The sequence below is a fragment of the Gymnodraco acuticeps genome, unplaced genomic scaffold, assembly GCF_902827175.1.
Source record: "Gymnodraco acuticeps unplaced genomic scaffold, fGymAcu1.1, whole genome shotgun sequence".
NCBI classification, from domain to species: domain Eukaryota; kingdom Metazoa; phylum Chordata; class Actinopteri; order Perciformes; family Bathydraconidae; genus Gymnodraco; species Gymnodraco acuticeps.
The window spans coordinates 453,212-471,402 of record NW_022991779.1 but is presented as its reverse complement, the minus strand read 5'-3'; the positions used below and the strand labels follow the sequence as shown (position 1 = coordinate 471,402).

The following is an 18,191-nucleotide window of genomic DNA, read 5'->3' as shown; positions in this document are numbered from 1 at the left end:
TAAACATATTGAATTGTAAAAGAAACAACAAAAAACAACAACCTTTAATTCAACTTGGAAATGTCTTAATGTACACACCTTGTTTTCAATAAGTAATACAAAAATAATCATAAAGCTTCTTTAAAATTCATCAGCTCATTGGATTGAAAAACCAAAAAGGAAAATACAAGTAAATATCTGTTGCATTTAGTTCCTCCATGTTTTGCTCTTTTTCTCCAAAGATGGACGTTGTTGTCATAAAAAAATCCTTTGGGAACACAAGACTATTCAATAAATACTACTGTTATTAATACCTGCATAAAGTTGGGAGAGAGACAGATTTAAAAGTTCAATTTATTTATTTTCTGTGCAACAGTTTTAGACACAGAAGCTTGTTAACACTTTACAAACACTAGATGGCGGAGATGCACAAAAGTTCAGCAGCCTGTGCCAAAAAAGTCAATTTGCTCAAATTCATTTCCCTCCAACATTTAAACTTTGACATTATTTCTTTATTTTATAGAAACACACTGATTATTCTTCTTAATTCAAAATGCGAGTAGTACACAAACTCTAAAACTAATAAGAAGTTACTGCACCATCCAAGAGGAGAAAGCAAAGTCATAATCAGTGGTGTAAGTACATTTACTCAAGTACTTGAGTATCATTTTTAGATACATGTATTTAATACCTTTAGTTACTTCACAGATCTGGATGAATGATGTGAAATATAATCAAGTGTTAAATCAGACTTTAGTTCCACCTGGAGTAAATCCACCAGCTACCCTGCAGTATACAAAGTCATTCAAACTAGCTGCACCTTTACCAGCTTTGAGAACACTTTCATGATCAATCATTATAAAACATATCATATATATTATTCTGAAATGGACCAATCTGCACAACGACTACTTTTACCTTTGGTGTATTTTGATGCAATTCTTTTTTGTACTTGTAACTTTGTATTCATACAGTATACTTCTACTGTAAGTAAGATCTGCTTGAAGAATATTTTACCCATCTCTGAATATTTGTCCCCCCATTTCATTGCTTTGATAAGACTTTAATGCTTCAATGCCTCAATAATTATAATCAAAACTTATCATATTATTCTGAAATGGACCAATCTGCACATGACTTTTACTTTTGGTACTTTAACTATATTTAGATGCTCATTCTTTTTTTGTACTTGTAACAGAGTATTCCTACAGTATACTCCTATACTTTAACTTAAAAGTAAGATCTAATTGAAGAATATTTGTCCCTTCTCTTAATATTTGTCCCCCCATTTCATTGCTCCCATCTCAGGGGCGCGCATTGTCACGTCTTGCAGAAGCTACGTGGACGCGCAGGGAGTCTCTGCTCCTTTAAGTGAGAAAATAAACTATTCCCCCCCCCCCCCCCCTTCTCCCCTCCCTCCCTTCACACCCTGGCGGCCTGCAGAGGGAGGAGGAGGAGGAGGAAGATCCGGAGCTGCGATGGGGATTTGAACGCACCTCCGCGCATGAAGACAGCGGGGTCCGCCTCACTTTGTGCCCCGGTTTGGATGATTGGATTCGGCCTGCTGACGGAGCTCGTTTGGGGTTGTTCGGTTGTTTTCTCTGGAGGCTGGGAGCAGTGCAGATCTGCGGGGCTGCTGGAGGCGGAGAGTCGCCGTCGGTTGGTTCCGGTGGAGAGACCGGAGGACTGTGCGTGTTTCTGCGTTTCTCTCTTCCACGGGATTAAGTGATTAACGCTCCGGTACCGGGGAGTTGGATGTGTGTTTTGGCCCGAAGGAGACACCTGGAGTCCGGGCGCAGAAACTGGGCCGATGGCGCAACGGGTGCGTACTCAAAAACCAACTTTTATTGGAGAGATGATGAGTGTTTTCAGAATCAAAATTACAGCTTTACAGCAAAGAGACACAGCTGATAGAGAACATAAAACGGTGTCAAAACAATCATTTTGACTTCAGCTGCAAAACTAAATCAACTCAGTTTGGATTTAGGAACCACTTTTCTTTAAATGTACACAAAACTAAGCAAACATTATTCACACTAATTAATAAATGAACTCATATTTGGTATTATTAGCGGGGTTTTTTTCAACAACGGGTGCTTAAAAATCAACTTTTATGAGAGAGATAATGAGTCTCTTTATTTTGACTCCAACTTACTGGTCAATAAACTCAGTTTGTAGAAAATAAGTAACAACCTTTCATCAAATGAACACAAAACTAAGCGAACAATATTCACACTAATTTATGAATGATCTCATATTTGGTGATATGACTGTTTTATTAAACTGTACGTTGTTTTTGAGCTTGATATTTTCCATTTTAATTTCACAAACTAGTAATGATGTGCGTAAAATATATGAACACTAAATTTAATAGTTTTCTTTTTCAAAACATCTCATTTGTGTTCATAAAAATCCACACAGCACTTATCTAAAACTACGACTTTTAATGTGTATAATAAGTATAAAAACAATTGCAATGAAACATTAACGGAGCTTATAAGAAACTATTTTACATTAAATAAATATATGAGCTGCATTTGAACATTCTCACTAACCTACATAGAGTTTAAAGGATTTAATAATTTAAAATGTTATAATAAAGGTTGTTGTAATTTGTGAAAGAAGGTTTTATAATTTCACTATGAATTTTAGGCCCTTTTTGTTGATTTATGACAATAGTTAAAAAGTGTTCTCAGATCAAACTCATAACTTATATTTGCAAACTTCATTAAACTAGATTTAAGTTAATTGCTTCTGTTTTCCTGCATTTAGAGGATATTTTATTAGCTTTTTTAAGGTTTAAATGTCATTTAGCTAATTTATGACAAGTGTTCACCTTTTAGGAACAAAGTACTAACTTTGCACACTTTTCTTTATCACTAAATGCATTGGCGGTTTATACCTCCTGTTTGTATCTGAAATTAAAGGATATTTTATTAGCTTTTTAAAGACATTTAAATATCATTTTGTTGATTTATGACAACATTTTTCAGTTTAAAAGAAGATTTAATCCTCGAATAAAAAGTACGAACTTTGCTAACGCTTCTTTATCCCCAAATAAAAATGACGTCCAAGTTTCCTGTTTGTATCTGAAGTTAGAGGATATTATAAAGTGTATTTAAAATGGTTGTATTATGTGTGTGTGTGTGTGTGTGTGTGTGACCGGGTTCAGTCGCTCCGAGGCCGCATGCTTCAGCGGCGGAGAACACACACTTTTATTTGTTTGTTTGTTTGTTTCACGGCTCGTTAAATCTGTTCAGCCGGAAGTGATGGAGCTCAACACACAAACACTTCGATAACGTTTGCTTAAAAGACTTATTTAATAAACATCTCTTTCTTATAAGATCGTTTTTCTCCTCACTGACGGCCGGTTAGCGAGGTCAAAGTTTAAACTGCGTGTCATTGATTTCTGATCGGCGGTGTGATTCTAGCCCATATACAGAGACCCTTTAAAGAGAGCTTATTACAACTTTTCCTAACTTTATTTAACTTTACATTTTAAATATCTGACGTATTATATGGTCACAGTGATGACCTGGATCTGCTCGTTAAATGTTAGTTAGAAAAAGGGAACTAAGAGCAACAATAGCACATTTTTAAGAACAAGTAATGGGACATAATTCCAGTTATTGAAATTAACTTTACGATCCTTTTTTGGCTTTATTGATATATTAACACAGTCTGGAAGGCATTCACAAGTTTACATAAACACACATATACACATTTTACATTTACAAGTTTCTCTTACTGGAATAAAACTAAACTCTTGTTTTTATTTTGAAATTAAAACCGATTTTTAATTACATTGACTTTTCCCATTGAACATTATATGTTATACGTTTTTTAATTAGTCTGATTTCTAATTAAATTAAATTACACGAATGAGCACATAGAGACAAATAAAGTGTTTGAAATAAAAACAAAAATAAATTGTTTAACCTTTTAGATCACAGCATTAACTACAATATCTATTTGTATATCTTGTTAGAAATACACTAACTTAAATAGTTCAGGCATAAACGTTTATGATCAAATGCTGTTTTATTTCTAAAATTACAATATAATATCATTGTTGGCTGAGAGTGAAGTTAAGAACATTTAGAGGGGGTGGAAAATATGACTATTATCCAAAAACGAATTGTATAGTGAATAAGGTAGTGGGATATATAAGATTCATTATGTTCAGAGAGTCCTCATTTTAACCCAGTGTATGTATTTACATCATGTGTTAAAGGTCACCTATTATGCAAAATCCACTTCTTCATGTCTCTTCTACATCAACTTGTGTCCCTTCTTCTTCATGTCTCTTCTACATCAACATGTGTCCCCTCTTCTTCATGTCTCTTCTACATCAACATGTGTCCCCTCTTCTCCATGTCTCTTCTACATCAACATGTGTCCCCTCTTCTTCATGTCTCTTCTACATCAACATGTGTCCCCTCTTCTTCATGTCTCTTCTACATCAACATGTGTCCCCTCTTCTTCATGTCTCTTCTACATCAGCATGTGTCCCCTCTTCTCCATGTCTCTTCTACATCAACATGTGTCCCCTCTTCTTCATGTCTCTTCTACATCAACATGTGTCCCCTCTTCTTCATGTCTCTTCTACTTCAACATGTGTCCCCTCTTCTTCATGTCTCTTCTACATCAACATGTGTCCCCTCTTCTTCATGTTTCTTCTACATCAACATGTGTCCCCTCTTCTTCATGTCTCTTCTACATCAGCATGTGTCCCCTCTTCTTCATGTCTCTTCTACATCAACATGTGTCCCCTCTTCTTCATGTCTCTTCTACATCAACATGTGTCCCCTCTTCTTCATGTCTCTTCTACATCAACATGTGTCCCCTCTTCTTCATGTCTCTTCTACATCAACATGTGTCCCCTCTTCTTCATGTCTCTTCTACATCAACATGTGTCCCCTCTTCTTCATGTCTCTTCTACATCAACATGTGTCCCCTCTGTGGACAGAGACTCTGAAAGTTTCAGGAACAAAGATTCTCTCTTTTTGTCCTGATCCATTTCTATAAAAACCTGTCTGAAAATGAGCTGATCAGATTTTGGCCACTTTATGATGTCATAACGATGTTTTGTCTTGAGTAACCATTAGCCAATCAGCAACCAAGGTAACCCCCAGCCCCCCCCCCCCACCTTATCACCTGCATCTCCTTCTAGAGCACCATTGTGTTCTTTGTAACCAAATGTCTCTCAGAGGGGCGTGGGGAGGGGCTCCTTATTTTCATCTAAAGTAACAGACAGAGAATCAGCACTTTTGAAACAGGGCTGAAACAGAGGGGATTATGGGTAATGCTGCAATGATCTGTTTGGTGTTTCAGCCAATCAGAGACAGGTTCTGTATATATCTGAGACCTGTGATATATTGATGAAGAACGGTATAATAGGGGACTTTAAAGTGTTCATGTTATTTTGTCCACCCCCTTTATATAAGCGTATTTCTTTTCAGTTTATTTACTTGTTGAGGGTAAAGATAGCTTTGAATGTACTGTTATACATTTTTATGATGTCATCTAAAAACACAACTGTGTTCAGTCGTTAAACCTTTGATAATATCAGAGGGGTGGACACAATAATATGAACACCTGTGCAGTGCTATCTTAGCCAGTTTAGTTTAGTTTGTCAGAGACGTTTTAATTCCCCGGTGTCTTTAGATCTTAATGTCATTTTGTTAATATCTGTGTTTAACGGCACAAAGTAGGATCTCTGCTCTGCATCAAGGTGCTTTTATTTGAATCCAGCTCACTAAATGACTTGTTTTATCTTTTTATAGAGACTAAGACAATAATGTAATAATAATAATAATCCTTATATTTATTATAGCGCTTTATCAATGACTCTCAAAGCGCTTTACAAATACACATTACACATACAGATCATACATACATGTAATGGTCATCTACTGTGGACAATCCCCACAGGAGCAAATTCGGGTGAAGTGTCTTGCCCAAGGACACAACGGCCTGTGACCAAAGCTATTATACAGTCGTGAGAACAGGATTTTTAATTACAGAACGATGCGTTTAAATGTCTCAAAACGTGTTATTTTCCAAAAGCATTACAGTGTTTGTCATATTAGAGAAAGTAAACGGGGGTGGACGAAATAACAGAAACACCTGTTGCCTATTATGTTTTTGTTTTTTTCGTTGACAGAGGCGCTGACTCTTCTCTCTGGTCTCTCTAAAATGTTGTTACATTTGAATATAAATAATATTCATTATATTTTTGCATGTTGGTTTGTTTTGTTTTACATAAATGGAAAAATCCCCCACCTCTTCCTTACATTTCAGCATCAAGGCACTTTACATAAAACATTAAAAGCATGGAGATAAAGTGCTAAGAGACGCATTATTAAAGGACATTTAAATACTATTTAAAACAGCCATTATAAAGCCAAGAACATGTACAAAAACTAAGAGTAAATAAGAATCAATAACTGAAGAGACCAGGTCCTTTTGATTTGACAAAGTATCTCCGTCAGGTCAGTGTTTCTTTTATTTTTGCATCGGTTGAGTTCAGTTTGTCTCATTTTATCGTGTTTTTATGCCATAACTCAAGGAGACATTTTAACATAGACGTTAAGATGTAAATGAGGGGTCAGTTGGAGGTCAGAGTAGATGTTTACCAAGGTTGGGGAAAAACAAGAAACTATCTCAAGCAATATTTAAGGTTATACTGATCAGTACATGCATGACTTCTCAGGTTATTGTAACACGTATGGTCAGGTTTGTTTCTTCCTTTAGCTCATGATAATGCCACATTGCATTTCATGTTTTATTATTGGGCCCCCTAACTTCTCTGAAAGTGTTTTAGATTTAGTAGGATTTCTTTGTGCAAGCTTTTAATTTTTTTTTTTAACAAATTGTGCTTTGTGGACAAAATAAGGGACATTTTTGTTCTTCCAATTTGTATGGAACATTTCCAAAGACATCAGTAGAAAAGATGGATGGACTTTTTTATTAATCCCTCGTGGGGAAATTGTTTCTCTGCATTTGACCCATCCTGTGTTAGGAGCAGTGGGCTGCCATTTTGAACGGCGCCCGGGGAGCAGTGTGGGGAACAGTGCCTTGCTCAGGGACACCTCGGTAGCACTTGGTCTTGCCGGGACTTGAACTGGTGACCAAGCCAAGTCCCTATGGACTTCGCCACCACCGCCCCAGTAAAAGGCAACCTCACATCAATGCCATATACTGAAATCAGACTGAGGGCATTACGAACTGAAAACAGAAAGAAGACTAAATGACAAGTAAAGGAAACAAAACGCAAATTAAGGTGCATAGAAATGTGCTTGTTTTTGTGGTTTTTTGCAACATTTATTTAATGTATAGTTTTGTGTCATTAAGAAAACCAATAAATACTGGAGACATTTGAATAAAGCGACCTTTGTGAACAAAATACTTTTGCCAAAATAGTGTCCCCAGGGAAAGAAATATCTACTGTATCGTCACACAAAAACATCGTCACCCTGCTTTTAAACACAGTTAGTTTTATCGTTCACATTAATCTGCGTTGGCCCTTTCTCTGGGGTCAGCGAACACCTCCGAAAGGTCAAAGGTGACCCCTCTCTTATCTGTGTTTCAGTATGAAGACCTGGCTCACAAACCGATACATACTGGAGAACTTTTAAGGGAGGGACTATTGTGAATGAAATATTTTAACCAACATAGTGGTAGACACATGTCCCCAGAAAATCACACTTATGCATAGGAGTCATTCATGCTGGGAACGCTGGGACATGTCCCTACTACTGTTTTCTACTTTTGGAAATGTCCAATTATGTCTCCACCACTTTGCATTAGGATCATTTATTAAAAATGTTCTGAAGTTAGCATGCATGCAGAATTTGTTTGTGTACAAATCTGCGTTCACCCTTTCTTCTGGGTCAGTGAACACCTCCTAAAGGTCAAAGGTCACGCCTCTCTTATTCAAGGATTCCAGATTCAAGGATTCAAGGCTTTTATTGTCATGTGTACATAGCTACAGTGTAGTTATGACAATTAAATGATTAGGTCACAGGCTCCTCCAACAGTGCAACACAATAAAACAGATAATAGTGCAAGTAAATAAAATACAATAGAATATGATAGAATTGTGCAGAATAGTCTATATCCAAGGAACTGGAATGTTGATTTGTATAAGTTGCAAACAGATGAATGTTATTGATGTTCTTTCAAGAGCTCAGGTGTTTAACCGTCTCACGTTGACCCTTTCCTCTGGGGTCAGTGAACACATCCTAAAGGTCAAAGGTCACACTTCTCTTATCTGTGTTTCAGTATGAAGACCTGGCTCACTACGGGCTGGAGGGGTTGGGTGGGATATATGGAGACCCTCACCATCATCATCATCACGCCGCTGCCCGCTCGCTACACATGGCCGCCGCCGCCGCTGCTGCTGGTCCGTTCCCCCCCCACCAGTTCTCCCAGTCCACACACACCAGCGGCAGCAGCATGGGGCCCGGGGACGCCGTCAAGAGGGACAAAGACGCCATTTATGGGTAAGATAATAATAATAATAATAATTGTATTATTTGTTTATTCCACACAAGGCAGTTATTTTAAAGGTCACCTATTGTGCAAAATCCACTTCTTCATGTCTCTTCTACATCAACTTGTGTCCCCTCTTCTTCATGTCTCTTCTACATCCACATGTGTCCCCTCTTCTCCATGTCTCTTCTACATCAACATGTGTCCCCTCTTCTTCATGTCTCTTCTACATCAACATGTGTCCCCTCTTCTTCATGTCTCTTCTACATCAACATGTGTCCCCTCTTCTTCATGTCTCTTCTACATCAACATGTGTACCCTCTTCTTCATGTCTCTTCTACATCAACATGTGTCCCCTCTTCTTCATGTCTCTTCTACATCAACATGTGTCCCCTCTTCTTCATGTCTCTTCTACATCAACATGTGTCCCCTCTTCTTCATGTCTCTTCTACATCAACATGTGTCCCCTCTTCTTCATGTCTCTTCTACATCAACATGTGTCCCCTCTTCTTCATGTCTCTTCTACATCAACATGTGTCCCCTCTTCTTCATGTCTCTTCTACATCAACATGTGTCCCCTCTTCTTCATGTCTCTTCTACATCAACATGTGTCTCCTCTTCTTCATGTCTCTTCTACATCAACATGTGTCCCCTCTTCTTCATGTCTCTTCTACATCAACATGTGTCCCCTCTTCTCCATGTCTCTTCTACATCAACATGTGTCCCCTCTTCTTCATGTCTCTTCTACATCAACATGTGTCCCCTCTTCTTCATGCCTCTTCTACATCAACATGTGTCCCCTCTTCTTCATGTCTCTTCTACATCAACATGTGTCCCCTCTTCTTCATGTCTCTTCTACATCAACATGTGTCCCCTCTTCTTCATGTCTCTTCTACATCAACATGTGTCCCTTCTTCTCCATGTCTCTTCTACATCAGCATGTGTCCCCTCTTCTTCATGTCTCTTCTACATCAACATGTGTCCCCTCTTCTTCATGTCTCTTCTCCATCAACATGTGTCCCCTCTGTGGAAAGAGACTCTGAAAGTTTCAGGAACAAAGATTCTCAATCTTTTTGTCCTGATCCATTTCTATAAAAACCTGTCTGAAAATGAGCTGATCAGATTTTGGACAATTTATGATGTCATAACGATGTTTTGTCTTGTGTAACCATTAGCCAATCAGCAACCAAGGTAACCCCCCCCCCCCCCCCCCCCTTATCACCTGAATCTCCTCCTAGAGCTCCATTGTGTTCTTTGTAACCAAATCTCTCTCAGAGGGGCGTGGGGAGGGGCTCCTTATTTTCATCTAAAGTAACAGACAGAGAATCAGCACTTTAGAAACAGGGCTGAAACAGAGGGGATTATGGGTAATGCTGCAATGATCTGTTTGGTGTTTCAGCCAATCAGAGACAGGTTATGGATATATCTGAGACCTGTAATATATTGATGAAAAACAGTATAATTGGGGACCTTTAAAACAAAACATATACACTTATACTGGTTGTTTTGTTTTATGGCGCATGGTGGAAAGGAGCAGGGCGAAGAGAATCTTATTTGACCCGCCCCTTCTTACAAAAAAAAAGAAATAACCATAAAAAGTAAAATAAAAGCAACATTCTTTCAGTCACAGTCGCTTACAAATACTGAAACATAAAACCAGAACACAATCAAACGTCAACTTCGTACTGTCTAATTACGCTTTCTTTATACATTTTCTTAAACGTAAAAATGTTCTTACATCCCTTTAAATCATTCGGCAAATAATTCCAGTTCTTTACGCCAAGAGACACACATCTGCTTTAAAGTGAACTGAACAAAAATATAAACGCAACACTTTTGTTTTTGCTCCCATTTTTCATGAGGTGAACTCAAAGATCTAAAACATTTTCTATATACACAAAATAACCATTTCTCTCAAATATTGTTCACAAATCTGAAAAAATCTGTGATAGTGAGCACTTTTCCTTTGCCGAGATAATCCATCCCACCTCACAGGTGTGGCATATCAAGATGCTGATTAGACAGCATGATTATTGCACAGGTGTGCCTTAGGCTGGTCACAATAAAAGGCCACTCTGAAACGTGCAGTTTTGCTTTATTGGGGGGGTCTGGGGGGGTCTGGGGGGATACCAGTCGGTATCTGGTGTGTGAGGGGTAAGGTTAGGGTAATGTTGTGAATCGAGTGGCCTGTGTTCGTCGTCCATAACATACGCCTGCCCATACCATAACCCCACCACCACCATGGGCCACTCGATTCACAACATTACCCTAACCCTAACCCTACCCCTCATTTCCCCCCCGATTTCTGAGGTCTCAAGGTTGGCAAGTATGGGAAAGAGACGTTTGTAAATCAGTGGACAATTTTTTAAAAACTAAATAAACTACCCAGCATGAACAATTGTATAGCCCTTGTTAGAATCATTAAGTCCTTAAAGTTGTAAAATGCACTAAAAGCCGAATCTAGATTTATTTTCTCTCTGCATTCATTCTAGTGAGCTGAGAGTGGGAGCTCGGGGGCGGGGCTTAAAGGGCGCATGCTCTGTGAGCGCACATACGGGTTCTTCTCATAGACATGGTTCTTCTGCTCTGACAGCCAGGCATGATGGGTAATCTGTGACGTTTCACTCTCTCAAAAGTTGGGCCATTTTGTCTTCATGCACCAATGAGCAGCTCTCATAGGAAAGAACGAGACCCCGCCTCCGATGCTGTATCCAGTTCTTATTATACATCCATGGTTTCTCTAAACAGGGCTCGAATAGAGGGATATGAGGGATGTCTAAAATGCATGCCGTTTGTATTTTGAGAAAAACACATCATAGACATGTTTTTATATCTGAGACTCATAATATATGCCTAAAAATAGCATGATAGGAGACCTTTAAGTGAAAGTAGCAACATCTCAGTCTAAAACTCAAGCAATGTCTTGAAACTGAGTATGACTTGCGTACAAATATATGAAAACTATTTGAGTATGAGCAGCAAAAGGAAGAGAACTCGTGATGCAGAAAAATAACTCCTGTCAAAAATGACATTTATGGGTACGCTGAGTTCACTGACGCTGTGAAAAGTACAACAAAAACACACAACTGATGACAAAAGCTTCTTTCAGGACATTTTCTTCCTCTGTAAAAACTTGTTCTGTGTTAGGGTTAAGGTCAGGTTTGATTTATCTGTTTGACTTCTCTCTGTCGGCGCTTTTCCATTCCAGGCCGAGCTGAGCCACGCCAACTCTATCTGTGAGTTAGTTTGATGAAGTGAAGCCTGCTGCTAGATCACAAGGAGGTCAAAACTGAAAAATGTGTCTCAAAAGTGAAGGAAACAGTCTTTTCAGCTCCTTGACTTTAAGAAAAGCAGCCATGTTGAAGTCCTGCAATCACAATATATGTTTGGTAATAGTCCAAATCTTGTATTTAAGAAAGAGCAGCAAGTATCAAAATCAACAGGACACATTATTCATGACTGATGAGTTCACTGACACTGTAAAAAGCACAACAAAAACACACACCTAATGAGGACAGAAAGCTCTCTGAGGACAGTTTTCTTCTTCTGTGAAAACGTTTTCTTTCCAGACAAACATTATCAGTGAGTCCATGGTTAAGAGACTTGATTGCAAGGAGGTTAAAACTGACAAATTTGGCTCGATAGTGGCGGTATTTCCAGCTCCTTAACTCTAGTAAAAGTAGCAACACCTCCATGTAAAAGTCCTGCAATCAAAAGTATTAACGATGGGTACTTGTATGACAGTCTGAGCTGATCCCTCTTCCTCTTCTTCCTCTCTCTCCTGCAGGCATCCTTTATTCCCTCTCCTCGCACTGATTTTTGAAAAATGTGAATTGGCGACGAACACGCCGAGAGAGAGCGGCGTGGCCGGAGGAGACGTCTGCTCCTCGGACTCCTTCAACGAGGACATCGCCGTCTTCTCCAAGCAGGTACAGGAACACGCTCTTCATCCATGTGCTGGAGATAATAGAGTGCCACAGTGACGCGTCCTAAAACCCGGAAGTAAACTCCTTCCGGTTCCTTCGACAAAAAGCAATGCGATTTCACCATAGGATTTTGGAAAATAGCTTTTTCGAAAATTAGGGTGGATATTATCCAGCTGAACAAAACGTGATCCATCTCTTAAATGTGTGTCAACCACAGACCTTATTTTGAGCTATCTTCCTAAATCCTATGGAGAAATTGCATTGCTTTTTGTCGAAGGAACCGGAAGTGGTAAAATGCTAACTTACTTCCGGGTTTTAGGACGCGTCACTGTGGCACTCCATAAAGAACAGATCTGCGCAAATGTTTTTTAGGCCCCTGCTGAACCCATATTTATCCCACTTTTTGTGCATTGTCTGTTTATTTGTCTGGAAGAAGGCAAGGCAAGTTAATTTATATAGCACCTTTCAACAAAAGGCAATTCAAAGTGCTTTACTTAAAGCGTTAAGATATAGTGCAACAGAATCATAGACAAGAAGAATAGTTTACTTAAAAAAGGGGAAATCGAAAGTCCTGCGATAACAGTAGATTTTTTTCAGCCAAATGTGCTTTAAAGTTTTAAAAGTTATAAAGCTACTCTCTGTGCACAATACAGAATGAGAATATTATGATCAATGCACTAATGTGAGAGCAGCATTTTAAAGTGATCGATATTTAAGATGGATTGGCTTTAACTTCAGTCTTGTAGCTATTAAGTGCATATTTAGGACTTTATAGCATGTACCCATTTAAAGGGCCCATGTCATGCTTTTCCGGTTATTACCCGTCCCCTTGTGTGAACATGTTGTGTAGCTTTTTCTGCATGTGAACGGTCTGCAGAGTCACAAACCCTCAAAGTACACCCTGTAGCGAGTAAAACTGTAACACAGAGAAAGGCCTGTCTGTGCTGCCCCAGAACGCCTCGTTGGAGATTTCTCTTTCTCCATTGTTTACTTCTTGGGTAGAGTGACGTAACGTAACGGAGCCGTTACGTTTTGATCAATCCGTGGACTTCCCCACACACACACACACTCGGCGGGACGTTGCGAGGCTCGCTGCTGCGAGGAGCGGGACACTGTGAGCTGGCTCACTGGTGTGGAGTCAGCGAGACAGCGAGACACGGCGGAACTCAGCCTGAGCACACACACAAACTCCCAGCCAGGCTGCGGGTGTGTGTGTGTGTTCCGGGCTGGGTTTCGCTGTCTCGCAGACGGCCACTGGGCTCACAGGGGGAGGGGGGGGGGGGGCAGGAGCTCCAACAAGCCGTTTAGGACAGAGAGTGAATACACATACTATACAGAGATGCTGTGAGAAACCAATGTGAGTTTGGAACATTGAACAATATAAATATATTCTAGTAGACCTCAACAATGGAATTATGATCAGTAGAAATGGCCATGACACGGGACCTTTAAAGTCAGCATGACCCATTAACAAGTTGTTTAAAACTGCAATTATCATGCAACTAAAATACCCTCCAGTATCCTCCGCTACTATTTATGTTGTTGTTGTTTACCTTGTTGTTCTCGCCTTGGCAACTATCCGGTCCCAGCTGTGTGCGTCACTCTTTAGTGTCCCCTGGTTTCCGTTGTGTTTTGAGCTTCATGCTGTGTTTTCTAAATGCTGCGTATGTGTTGTGAAGTTTGTGAAGATGCTTCTTCATTTGCATGTTGCATTGTTTTTATAAAATGTGCGGTGCGTTTCTCCTGATGGAAATGTGTTATGCTGTTGTAGAGTGTTTGCACCTGTTGGCCACCGTAGAACAGACACATATACATTTGACTTCATTGTCAGAAAAGCATGCAAGCCTTGATGACAATAATTAATATGATTATAGGCTTATTATTCGAATGGATTGGAAAGCGGTTCAGCTGAAATCAAAAGTTATCAACCAACGCATTGAGCTAACATGTGGTAATGTGTTAGCATCCTGCAGCTCATGATATCTGCTAGATGAGAGGGTTGGTTATTTCAGATGGAAAATTGAACTGCAGCTCCTCAAACTAACTATGAAACGTATTGTTAATTCTGAATGTCTAATTGTAAATCCTCCAGGGATAGTACATCTGCTAGGTTTCTTTTATTTGACTAGAAACTCAACCCAACAGGGCAGAGGGCTGTGTTGTTTACTAATCATAATATATATTTGTTCTGTGTCTAGTTACGGTCAGAGAGGCCTTTATTTTCAGCAAACCCAGAGCTGGATAATTTGGTGAGTGACTTCACTGTCAAGAGTTTAAATATTTAAATTCAAAGTGTTTATTTTTGTCTAATTTGTTCATTATAATCACGTATTTGTTTGTTGTTTTTTCTGTAGATGGTCCAGTCAATACAAGTGCTTCGCTTTCACCTCCTGGAGCTCGAGAAGGTCAGACTTGTCTCAGTGACCTTTGACTTTTTATTTTAAGAAACACTCGAGTACGATGTCGACACGCTGGAATTTACTAATATACTTGAGTATATGACACAAAGTGTACAAATATCCCTAAATGTTGACCTATCATTTTAAAAAGTATTGTCTAGTTGAGATTGTTTTTTATTCTTAAAGGTCACCTGCAAAATCCTCTTCTTCGTGTCTCTTCTACATCAACATGTGTCCCCTCTTCTTCGTGTATCTTCTACATCAACATGTGTCCCCTCTTCTTCATGTCTCTTCTACATCAACATGTGTCCCCTCTTCTTCATGTCTCTTCTACATCAACATGTCTCTCCTCTTCTTCATGTCTCTTCTACATCAACATGTCTCCCCTCTTCTTCATGTCTCTTCTACATCAACATGTGTCCCCTCTTCTTCATGTCTCTTCTACATCACCATGTGTCCCCTCTTCTTCATGTCTCTTCTACATCAACATGTCTCTCCTCTTCTTCATGTCTCTTCTACATCAACATGTCTCCCCTCTTCTTCATGTCTCTTCTACATCAACATGTGTCCCCTCTTCTTCATGTCTCTTCTACATCAGCATGTGTCCCCTCTGTGTAAAGAGACTCTGAAAGTTTCAGGAACAAAGATTCTCTCTCTTTTTGATCCATTTCTATAAAAACCTGTCTGAAAATGAGCTGATCAGATTTTGGCCACTTTATGATGATGTTTTGGCTTGTGTAACCATTAGCCAATCACCAATCAAGGTAACGCCCCCCCCCCACCTTATCACCTGAATCTCCTCCTAGAGCACCATTAGGCGCTTTCACACCGCAGTACTTTTCCCACTTTAGTTCACCAGAACTAAAGAGTTCTGATGAACTAAGAACAGATCGCGTTCACACCGGAATAAGTCCCTGAGGGAAGATTAGGCAAATGAAGCCGCTGACGTCACTTCTTCTTCTTCTTCTGCTTTGGGTTTACTGGCAGGCCGCAAACAACTTCACGGCGTATACTGCCGCCCAAAGTCCCGGCCGGAAGTCCCCGGAGTTGGGGACTGGCTTCAGTAGAAGCTGCTGGGACTCCCAGCAGCTTCTACTGAAGCCTTCGGAGTAAATCACCAGAACGCCGACACCTCCTCATCTCCACCGCTCCCATGTTTTATTTTGTGTTGCCATAAATTAGTCTCTCTGCGTTTGTGCGCTGGGCTAATGCTAATAATGCTAATGCTAATGCTAATGCGAGGATAATAAAATGGCAACTTCACAAAACTTTTTGGGAGTTTTACGGGGCGTGGTTTGCCATCCGCCCAGCCATAGGAACCTTTTTCTCCCACGAAAGTCCCTGCTCTCTAGCAGCTCTCTGCTCTCTAGCAGGGACTGAAAAGGGGGTAAAAAGGTTCTCATGAACTAATTTTAGTTCCGGCTCTTTTTGGTGTGAACGCGACATTTCGGAACTGTATCGGAACTAAAGTGTGAAAAGTACTGCGGTGTGAACGCGCCTATAGAGTTATTTTTAACAAAATATCTCTCAGAGGGGCGTGGGGAGGGGCTCCTTATTTTCATCTAAAGTAACAGACAGAGAATCAGCACTTTGGAAACAGGGCTGAAACAGAGGGGATTATGGGATGCTGCAAAGATCTGTTTGGTGTTTCAGCCAATCAGAGACATGTTCTGTATATATCTGAGACCTGTAATATATTGATGAAAAACAGTATAATAGGGGACCTTTAATATCTTTCTTTTTTTCCAGGTCCATGAGCTGTGTGATAACTTCTGCCATCGGTACATCAGCTGTCTGAAAGGGAAGATGCCGATCGATCTGGTGATGGACGACAAAGACGGAAACAAGTCGGACAGCGAGGACTTCCTCCGGTCGTCGGGGAACAACATGGATCAGGTGAGTCCAGAGGCCTGTACTACTGTTAGTACGCTTGTCCATGTTTGTGATTGGTCAAATGTTGCTAACCCCGCCCCTTTCATATGAACGCGCACATAACTAGATAGGGCAAAGCTGGCTTGAGTTGACGAGTTGATAACCAGCATCCTTAGCGAGAGCGCGTTTGTTTTGGATTAGGTAAGGCGGGTAACTCAAACATATCCAGGGTCTGTTGAACTGGATTCGTAGTACAGGCCTCTGGAAACTCACAGACATAATACAAATACAATCTATTTATATAGCACCTTTCATGCTTGACGCAGCCCAAAGTGCTTTACAGAGTATGAAAGAAAATCACAATAACAAATGAGGAACATAATTAAAATATGTAAAAGCAACATGAACAGTGATCAGTGATGATAAGCCAAATTAAAAAGATAGGTCTTTAATATACTTTAAATAATTCCATTTGAGGTTGCCGTTCTAAGATCAAATGGGATTTCCCAGTTTTCTTGTAATGCACTCTAGGTACTTTTAAAAGTGAAACATTGGAGGATCCGTGTGTCCTTGCAGGTTGATACAATGAGAGACAGTCACATATGTTGGGGCAAGGTTATGTAAAGCCTGTAAATCATTAAATGCACTTTAAAAATCAATCCTGAAGGACACCGGTAACCATGCAGTGATTCCAGCACAGGCGAGATGTGCTCTCTTTTGTGTGTGGAGACATTTATTCTCCCTCTGACGTCCACAGTGTCAGGGCAGAATGAGAAAGAGCAGATACACAGATCACTTTTATCCAGGAAATACATCATATATCCAATTTTTAAAGAGTTACAGGTGTTTTTCTTGTGACTGGATTCATAAAAGTAAAAAAAAAACGATACACATTCATGATTAGTAATGTGTTTTTATCAAGGTCCACTTAAAGTGTACAGGTTTTATTTGAGAAGTTAAGTATTCAGACGTTAAAGGTCACCTATCATGCTATTTTTAGGCAATAGCATCGGTCTCAGATATATAAAAAAATATAAAAAACATGTCTATGATCCCCTCTATTTCACTTCCTGTTTCAAAAGTGCTGATTTTGGGTATAAAGCTTTAAAAAAAAAAAAGTGATAAAAAAAGGAGGGGGCTGAGCTCATGCGGGACCCGGCAGCTACTGTCTAAACCAGGGGTGTCAAACTCAATTTCATCACGGGCCACATCAGCATGATGGTTGCACTCAAAGGGCCGGTTGTAACTTTAAGACTATATAAAAATACATATATAAATATTTAATATAAATAAAATAATGTATTATATTACATGATTGCCTCTGCATTGGATTATTATCGGATAGGGTAATAACTTCATGATTAACTACGACTGAAAGCAGAAGTCTAGAGCAAATAATTGCAAGTCTCTTCAGTGAGAATGTCACAAAATGATTTTAAAAGAAAAGCCAAGTTCTGGAAAAACAAGAAAAAGTGACATTTTGAAGAAAAAAAAATTTAATTCTGAGAAAAAGTCAAAT

General features: G+C 39.5%; 1 protein-coding gene across 1 annotated transcript in view; it reads left to right on the top strand.

Moving 5' to 3' along the window:
- The first annotated feature begins 1,394 nt into the window (after nucleotides 1-1,394).
- The window catches only part of LOC117535162 (homeobox protein Meis1-like), a 61,390-nt gene continuing 44,593 nt past the window's right edge, over nucleotides 1,395-18,191 (top strand). Inside the window, exons 1-6 of the mRNA XM_034199536.1 lie at nucleotides 1,395-1,801; nucleotides 8,266-8,486; nucleotides 12,263-12,404; nucleotides 14,600-14,650; nucleotides 14,756-14,806; nucleotides 16,550-16,696. Coding sequence (XP_034055427.1) covers nucleotides 1,790-1,801; nucleotides 8,266-8,486; nucleotides 12,263-12,404; nucleotides 14,600-14,650; nucleotides 14,756-14,806; nucleotides 16,550-16,696 — 624 coding nt within the window. The 5' untranslated portion in view covers nucleotides 1,395-1,789. The remainder of the gene's footprint in view (nucleotides 1,802-8,265; nucleotides 8,487-12,262; nucleotides 12,405-14,599; nucleotides 14,651-14,755; nucleotides 14,807-16,549; nucleotides 16,697-18,191) is intronic.